Below are 8,921 nucleotides of genomic sequence, written 5' to 3'. Positions count from 1 at the left end.
TTCGCAAAAGCCCTAAGCAGGCTCTGACTTTATTGCCCTTCGCCGAACCCGCCTGTCGTCCTTTAACATCCGTCGCCTTATTATGACTTCCAAAGACATCGGTCTTTCTGGGTTCTGGGTGACCCCAACGCATGGCGCCACCGTATTGGAAATTACCGGCAAGAAAAGCATCGTTTCCGGGGCCCCAACACTCAGTGATATCACCATATTTGAAGATGTCGACGTGGATATCACGGTAGAGGGGAAGGAGGAGCTATTCAGTCGTGTTCTGAATTGGCTTGGAGGCATTGACGCCACCGACGCGGAAAACTGCATAACGCCCTTTTCCATAATGTCCAATCACAGGCACAGGGGTAAGCTAAGCTTAGATTGCCCTCTCTTCCCGTCCCCGGATATCTACTTATACCCATTGTTTGCTTTAGATTCCGAGATCAACAATTGCGGAATCCAGCAGGGGCAGGGTCATAGCTGTGGCGTTAGCAAAGGCAATCTCGATGGGGGCCTGGGCGTGACGAAGGCGGAGGCCGTCGACGATTTCGGCGGTCTGACCTTGCCTAAGGGCCCTGGTGATGACCTGGCAGAGAGTGGGGTCGTCCGGGAGGGGCTCGAGCAGGACGAGTGTTCAAACACGAGCGAAAACGTTGACACGACGATGACGTCAGGGCTGGTCGAAGCGTAAGGCTGAGACAGGTAGTTCCAAATGGCGCGCTGCAGCTTTCTGCCCGGCGTTAATAGACACTACTACTACTGCTACTCCAAATGGCGCGTGGTTTCCAAAGTGCTGTCTGGTATAATGCCCTGTTTGTGAATGCAACTGTTGATCTGTTGACCCACCAAACCTGTTGAACCTGTTGGATGCACGGGCCAGGAGTTCCCCCCAGCCCTGGTGGATCGCGTATCAAACGTAGCTGGGCGCTCGGTAGATGTATCAAACGAGCAGAGGCCTGTCAGCCTCGGGCTCGGCCACCAAGCTCCTAGTTCGATCCAGAGTTTGATCAATATAAACAAGATCTAGATGCTTTCGACTACATTTTTTAGGTTATTACGTGCAATTCACCACAGGGCTAATCACTGCCTTCAGCTTACTGCCCCTACTCTATAGAAAAGCAATGCCATCAGCTACTATCGTCTCTCAACGCCGGCCACCGTTGACGGTACGCCAACACCGTCTCGTTCTGTTAGCATGCCTACACGCGGTTGCCGCCGTGATTATTAGCGGCCGCCTGCGAGGCTCCTGGGACGCCGTGCATTACTCTATCCACAATACGTTCTTTTCGGGAGAGATCCTCCTCAACTACTGGATGCGTATCCAGGCCGCCCCAGCGTTCAAACCCTCTTCCGCATTACCCAAAGGACCTTTCTGGAGCTCTGCGCATGGCTCGGCAACCGTGGCCTCGTCAGAGGCACCCGCAACGTCTCCCTGGCCGAGAAAGTAGCCTGGTTCCTATACATCTGCGGGCAGGGGTGCTTAATCCGGATGACCGGCCACTTCTTTGGGCACAGCACAGAGACAGTGCACCGGGGATTCCGCGAGGTGTTGTCGGCCCTCCTCCACCTCACCGACGCGTTTGTGAAGCCCCAGAGCCTTGCAGACATCCCTGAGCCCGAGCGGATGCGGCTGGGCGTGCGCCGGGCCCCCAAAACCGCCCGGGAGCTGTTGACGGCACCTTGGTCAAGGTACGGGTCCCCAGGAGTGAGGCGGCCGTGTATCGGAGTAGGAAAGGAGATATCTGCCAAAACGTTTTCTCGGCCGTTGATCACCGTGGGCGGTTCGTTTCGTCATGGCAAGGGCCGAGGGATCGATGCACTACTCTAAACTACTTTTATCTCGGAGATCAAGGCTATTACCAAGGCGACGGGCTTGTGTTGCCTTATCCAGGGACGAGATACCACTTACAAAAGCAAGGCACGCGCAGGCCAGAGCCCCGGAAAGAGGTCTTCAACCTGTACTACGCAAAAATGCGTGCGATAGCTGAAGATACCTTCGGGGTCCTCAAAAGACGCTGGAAATGATCCGGGACTCTCCGCCAGAGTACCATTGCGACCAACAAGTCAAGCTCGTGCTGGTCATGGCAGGCCTGCACAACTTCATCGAAGAGAGCGATTCAAGGGCATTTTCAGCACCCAACTTTGGTGACGAGCAGGTGGTTGCAAGGCGAGATATTACGGAAAGAAGGGAGGCGCTCGCGGGGAGAGTCGAGCCGGGAAAGGAGTCGTGGGATGCATACAGGGACGAAATCGCCAACACCTTGTGGGACGATTACCAGCCTACAGGTGTCGCCAGGGGACGCTGTAAAACGGTGAGGATCGTTTCGATGAGGGGAGTCCGGGACAGGTGACGGCGTATCAATTGAGCTACTATTTGGCCGACGCGGCTGGCGGAGGGCAAATGGACGTATGGATCTTTGGACATTGCGCGTGGAGTGCAAAACATAGTGGCGGTAACGCGAAGCTCAGGAGGTACAAAAAATACAATTCGAAGATCGAACTGATGCAAGGAATTCTAGCCCAATGGGCTGACACTTGCAACCTTTTTCTACTCACGTACCCAGGTAGGCCCACGCACGATCAAGGGGGTGTGCTGGACCTTACCTTTACCAACGCCTCGTTAGCAACAGCGGAAATCGACCCCATGCTAGCAACAAACTCAGACCACCGCACAATACGGATCGGGGTTCCCTATCCCAATAACGCCATTCCGGATTGCAGGCGTATCACGCTCCCCGACGACAAACTTCCAATGTTTGCCAACGTGGTAGCAACCGGGGCTGGCAGTCTGCCGCCACTTGCGGGTTATGGAGCCGGCAGCCTACCGCCGCCTACAAACCCGCACACTACAAACTACCTGGACATAGCAGCTAAGGCATTAATAAACCTGCTAAAAAGCGCGCTGGACACTATCGGCAAAAAGCCTAAAGCCAAAAGTACAGGCCAACCGTGGTGGAACGACAAATGCGCTGCCGCACAGCGGGACCTAGCCAAAGCCATAGCGGGCGAGGGCCCTTTTACAACCGAAGCCCATGCTTTGGAAGCAGCGGTTCGGGCAGCCAAAAGACAGCATTGGGCCAAAGTGTTGGAGGAAGCTGATTCCCCGGAAGCGCTATACCGCGCGGTGAAGTGGCATAAACTTACACCCGCTATACGACTTCCCCCGCCAAATATCGACGGAGGGGTTATTGTAGCGCCAAAAGACAAAGCGGAAGCACTGGGCCGGAAAATCCTCCGCAGGTTCACAGCGGAAGACGACGTACAGGAGGACCCGTTACGCCAGGGGGCCCCTCAGGGGATCACACAACTCCCGTAGGACCTCCACGTCCCTTTGGAAGAGTGCCGGAAATGCGCCATTGGCACAGCAAACACGGCCCCGGGCATCGACTCCCTATCAGTCAGGCTGCTTACAGCGGCATGGCCGGCAATAGGGGAATACATCAGGGCCCTGTTCGAAGCATGCCTTAGGGTTGGGCACCACCCAAGTCCTTTCCGTACAGCAGAGGTGGCTATGCTCAAAAAGCCAAACAAGTCAGATATGACCGACCTAAAGTCATACCGCCCGATAGCACTGCTTTCGTGCTTAGGAAAAGGGCTGGAACGTTTAGTGGCATCGCGGATGGCGTCTCTCGCCCTACAGCACGGGCTGATAGCCCCGCAACATGCCGGGGCGACACTTAAAAAGGCCGCCACCGACTTAACGGCGTGCGTGGCCCACAAGGTGGAGCGAGCCCTCCAAAATCACAAGGCGGCCGCCCTTATCACCATGGATGTCCAAGGGGCTTTCGACGCCGTTCTCCGCCGGAGACTTCTTCGAAGGCTGCTAAACCAGGAATGGGATCCAACGTTGGTACGGTGGGTATCCTCCTTCGCAGGAGACAGGCTAGTCCAAGTGCGACTGGAGGACGCCACAGCAACCCCCTTTTCCCCGGATTGCGGGCTACCCCAAGGGTTACCGGCATTACCGGTTCTGTTCATGCTATATATGGCCGAAATCCTACCCAAAACCAAAGGGGTTAGGTATGGATACGCGGACGATATAGGCATGTGCGTAACGGGCAACTCCCCAGAGTAATGCTCCCGCAAAGCAGGGGCAACGGTAACGGAAATCCTCCGTTGGGGCAGGGCCAACAAGGTCGCTTTCAATCCGGGAAAATGCGAGCTCATGCACTTTTCTAGGCAAAGAAATCCTACAACCCCGCCGGTTACAACGGAGGGTCTCGTTATACAACAAGCTAAAGGAAGCCCTGGAAACCCTGTAACTTTACGGTGGCTGGGCGTTTTTTTCGGCCAAAGGCTTAACTTCGGGCCACATGTCAACAACAGGGTCGCCAAAGCCCTCAGCGTTGCCAACCACCTTCGGAGGCTTACCCACTCAGTGGGAGGGATACCGGCGCACTCGGTACATAAAGCCGTCACGACGGTGATTGTCCCAACAGCGCTGTACGGGGCCGAGGTGTCGTACAAGGGCAAAACCAAACCACACCCATATAAGCCTGCACAACAACATACCCGCCAAGGCCACCTAATCGAACGGGTCAACAAAGCCTTAATTAGTTGCGGCCCTTCGGGCAGTGGTACCAGCATGGATAACCATACCGATAAAAGCCTTACACTATGAGTCCGGCATCCCAGGCGCCGAGGCGCTTCTGGAACAAGTCCGCCTCCGTTTTGCAGCTCGCATTAACACGGTCCCAGAAGTCCACCCCCTAACCACAGCAGCCAAGGCGACGCTGAACGCCCGAAGGCCTAGGGCGGGCCTGCCTAGCAGACAAACGACCTGCCTGCAAAGAACAGCCAAGCTTGTCCCGGCCTGCACACGCCCGGCCTACCTCCCTTATAAATATACGGGGCTTACGGTGGCCACACAAGAAAAGCAAGCAGCCGCCAAAGCATTTATAACGTGGCTTAACACCCTCTCCCCTACGGACGTTATAATCTACAGCGACGGATCCAAAGCGGAAGACGGAGCAGTTGGCTACGGCTGGGTAATACACCAAGCCGGCCAACGCAAACTGTCCGGGCACGGCAGGCTGGCGTGTCACGATCAGGGCGAGTAGGCTTCGCAGCCAGGTTCAATTGATGCTATGGACGAAAGACCCTTCTATGGGGAGGGAAAAGGGAAAAAGGCGCAGAGCGCCGAACACGCGATGCGGAAGAAAAGGTGGTGCGGCGTCTTGTCGCACGGGCTGTTCCGCGGCGCGTGCTCACGTGGATCCCTGCGCTGTGCGGTGAACTGCCCTGGGCCGTCACAACAGCTGTGACAGTGTTGTGGTAGTTCAGATTTGCGGAGAGCCCCACTATTAAGTGCACGGACGGGAAAGTGTGGCCATTGGCCACACTTTTTCGTCCGTGCATTTGTTAAAGCACCGAAATTTGCCAGGCCCGGTTCAGGTTCCGCCCCCCATTTCAAGCAAAGCTGTCATGTCAACCCCGAGCTAGCTCCGGATTTTTCCTTATAGGGTGCAACAGAAAGGCAATCCTTTTTCCCAAGTGTTCGTGTGTCACAGATTATGTATCGGTGCAGGGCAGCTACAGTTGTAAGGCACCGCCGCAGGCGGGGAAGCGTCCAGGGGGCGCACGTGGCCTGCCTCCTCTCAACACCGTATGGCGGAAGTTAAAACCCTCCCTTACTGTTTTTTTTTTGGCCCCTTTGGAAAGGAGGGCCAAAAATCAGCAAGGAAGCCACAGCATCATTGTAGAAGGCAGCGGCTGCAGCACTGTCTTCTAAATACAAGCCTTCTTGGTCCTGTGGACCTGACCGTACCCAACTAGACCGCCTGTTGAGGGGTCTGTGACATCGTGGATGATGTGATGGTGCGGCGTGCCTTGTTGGGTAGACGCAGCCATGTCTCGTTTGCACCAAGGCACTAAGCCCAACGTGGGGTACAAGTCGTCCGACTTGTACTTTCTCGTCCTTTTGGCCTAGTTGGATTGGGCTTAGCTAGATGTTGCCAGAACCGTGACAATACCTTTTGCCTTCCCTATCAACTGTGACAGCTACGGCGCATTGGATATTCTGGTTGACAGTTTATCGAGCGCGGCTAATGGACGGCTGTAGCCGCAAGACTGGCCCTTCTGCACCATCGTGGATATGGCGGGTCGATTTGGGCTGGCGTAAATACAGTTGTTTGGATGCGTGAATGTTTGCCAACTCCGGCTCATCCCCAGCTCGCGCCCCAACATTTATCTTTCAAAGCGCTCCCACAAGTTATTAAGGCTTTCCAGCGGCCTTTGCATCCGCGAGAAAGCGGACAGAAGCAGTACCACCAGGAGCAGCGGCAGCGCCGTGGCCCAGTACACCCAGAATTCGCCGTTCCCGCCTGGCGAGTACCTTTCAGACATGCTGAACAGGCCCGCGACCCAGGACAGCGGCACGAAAACGAGGGCGATGTAGGTTAGTCGCGTGACGTTGGCCGATTGGGCGATCGACTGCCGCGAGTCGAGCAGCTGTATCATAGCCGTCGCCACAGGGATCATTTGTTCCAGCGAGTGGCTGTGGTCCCTGAGCTGCGATTGCAAAAAGCCGATATCTTTGAGAACCAGGTCCCAAAGCTGCTGCTGCTTGTCGATATCATTGTCGTCCCCTAGCCGCTGCTTTTGGTGCTTGTGAGGACGCCAGTGGTGGACGAACTCGACGAGGAGGGCTAATCTGTGCTGGCTTTGCTTGCACCGTCGCCGCCAGCGCTGGAGATCGACAATGTCGCTGTCGTGCAGCCGAATGTGGACGTCCCGCAGGGTATACTCGTAAAACTTGACATATCGGCTGGCCAGGTGAGTGTAGAGAACCCATTCGGCCAGCGCGATACGGATCGGGTAGTAGCCCATTGTAAGGACGTTCGATGGCATGGCATTGGCGGAAAACCCCTGCAGCCGGCGGTGGTTAACGAAGTAGTGGACGAGGCTGCCGAGCATGGACCTTTGGTGGGGAGGATCCTGCAAATTACGATCGATGTTTCCGGTGGCCGGTTCGAAGGATGAGAAGGGTGCCGGCTGTACGAAGTCTTCGAAGCCACCATGTAGAGGCTTGCTCGTATGCTTTGTTATGTTTCCCGCATTTACAGTGGCGATGACCGAATTGATTGGGGGATCAACTAGAATGAGGCCTAAAGCAGATTGGTCAGGACTTATGGTGGTTAGGGGCTGAGTTTTGGGGATACTCACAAATCCACGAGCCGTCGCTTATCCTTCGCGATAATATGGAGCAACATCCCCGCGCAAGAGCAAGTTGTTTTCCCGACAGGGGAGGCAGTCGGCGGACGTTCCGTGGGGGGCTCGAGTCCGTCTTGAGAGCGTACGGCAAGGCATCGAACGTCGACGAATTGCCTAAGTCGATCACCTGCTGATAGTGGACATATAAAAACCCCTTTTCGGCAAGTTGCGATGGAAAAAAGGCAAGGGAAGGCGGAAGGGGCACCTTTTCGATGTCTTGGAAGTCGGTGTTAACGTGGCCTGCGAAAAACACCGGGTCCACCTCGAGGATCTGACCAAGGATGATCAGCGTTTGAGGCTGGATGTTTTCGACGAGAACGACGCGCGTTTGAGGACGTGGTCCGGCCGTAGACAAGTTTGGGCAGGCCAGTAGTTTAGAAAGCTCGACTGCTGTGATTTCCTGCGGGGTTGGAAGTTTGTTGTCGTTTGCGGGGTAATCGACGACGACAAGTCTGCTAGCACTGGCGAACGGCGGCTGCTTAATGTACCGAGCCAGGCCACTGATGCAAGGATTTGTTCGGCTTCGAGCCACGATGAAATCCTCGTAGGACAGTTGCGGGGTGGTCATTTTCTTTTTCTTTGCCTTGTTTATTTTTCTTTCAGTCGGCTGCGGTTGCAACCGCATTTAAAAACCAAGCTGGAACGAGCATTAAATATTACCTGGGCATGCCCACGCCACCAAGGCTGCAGCGCCACGTCAGATTCTGCCTGGCCAAGCCACATGGAAAGTGCAGATTCAGCTTGGGCAGGAGGGTACCCTCTGGGCAGAAAAGAAACGGAGGATAACCCCTCATTCCCCAGCCTGCCCTCGACTTTTGTTTCCCACCACCGTAACGTTTCAGTTGGACTATATTGCACGCAAGACAGCCTAGGCTTTATCCTATTCCGAACTTGATCCTCCAGACATCGCTTCGATTACAGAACGCAAAGCAAAGTCACAATGGGAACCGAATGTCAAACTTCAGCTCAGGCAGATGGAAAGGACCCCCCAAAAAGGTCACCTCAAACGGAATTCCCTCCACTGACGGCGGGCAGCTCATCTCAAGCCGGTGCCCAAAGGGACGAACGATTTCCCCCTAAGACTCAGGCGCTTACCCAAACCGCGTCTCCCTTGTCTCAACCCCCGGCAACGACAGGGCAACTCCGGGCCAAAATCGACAGCCTGATTAAGAGCCAGCAGGTTCCAAACGTGGGCGACCCCGAGGAGCGGAGCAAGCTCCTGAGAGAAACGTTTATCAATAACGTCTGGCCCGCCGTGCAAGGTAACTACAAGAGGATGGTGGAGGGGCTCAGGGAGCTGTTGGAAAAAGGTCTCATGAATGAAGGCATCCATGCTGGGCTCTCCGCGCGAGTCAAAGAGGTCGAGTCTATCGACAAGTCCCTTCGGCGACGTGACGATCATCTCGCCAAGGACAAGGCAAAGCGATTCGAAAGCTTGGACGACGTGCTGCGCCACATGAGCCTTAGGCCCTTGCAGATAGATTAGATAGGCAGACCCGCCCGATAAGGGCGATAAGGGTGGCCATGCACGCACAGGATATCTTGTGCGTGCACCGCCCTCCCTGCGGGCCTGGATTGCTTCCTGCAACCTACTTCAAGCTACTACCTGCCACCATACCTTTTGCCTTCCCTACCAACTGTGACACGCACTTGCCCTAAACGGCCATAAAAACCACGATACAGAATCGACCGGGACAGCATTTGTATGCCTCGCATTTTGA

At 55.4% G+C, this 8,921-nt stretch overlaps 3 protein-coding genes across 3 annotated transcripts; 2 read left to right on the top strand and 1 right to left on the bottom strand.

Annotated features, from left to right (window-relative positions):
* Positions 1-82: 82 nt before the first annotated feature.
* On the top strand, positions 83-2,339 carry GGTG_12130 (hypothetical protein; the record flags this gene model as incomplete). Its single annotated transcript, XM_009230023.1, has 5 exons — positions 83-353; positions 423-675; positions 1,108-1,154; positions 1,314-1,714; positions 2,001-2,339. 5 exons carry the CDS (start codon positions 83-85, stop codon positions 2,337-2,339), a joined length of 1,311 nt encoding a protein of 436 aa, XP_009228287.1.
* A 2,963-nt stretch (positions 2,340-5,302) lies between these two features.
* Positions 5,303-7,888, bottom strand: GGTG_12129 (hypothetical protein). Its single transcript, XM_009230022.1, has 2 exons — positions 7,153-7,888; positions 5,303-7,094 (listed from the first exon to the last, which is right to left on the bottom strand). Exons 1-2 carry the CDS (start codon positions 7,823-7,825, stop codon positions 6,175-6,177), a joined length of 1,593 nt encoding a protein of 530 aa, XP_009228286.1. The 5' UTR covers positions 7,826-7,888; the 3' UTR covers positions 5,303-6,174.
* Positions 7,889-7,980: 92 nt separating this feature from the next.
* On the top strand, positions 7,981-8,817 carry GGTG_12128 (hypothetical protein). The gene has a single exon (XM_009230021.1). The coding sequence runs from the start codon at positions 8,141-8,143 to the stop codon at positions 8,684-8,686; it is 546 nt and encodes a 181-aa protein (XP_009228285.1). The 5' UTR covers positions 7,981-8,140; the 3' UTR covers positions 8,687-8,817.
* The last annotated feature ends 104 nt before the right edge of the window (positions 8,818-8,921 follow it).

Source organism: Gaeumannomyces tritici (assembly GCF_000145635.1).
Source record: "Gaeumannomyces tritici R3-111a-1 unplaced genomic scaffold supercont2.8, whole genome shotgun sequence".
Taxonomy (NCBI): Eukaryota; Fungi; Ascomycota; class Sordariomycetes; order Magnaporthales; family Magnaporthaceae; genus Gaeumannomyces; species Gaeumannomyces tritici.
Note: the sequence above shows the minus strand (reverse complement) of the source record. Positions and strands in the feature narration are given on the sequence as shown.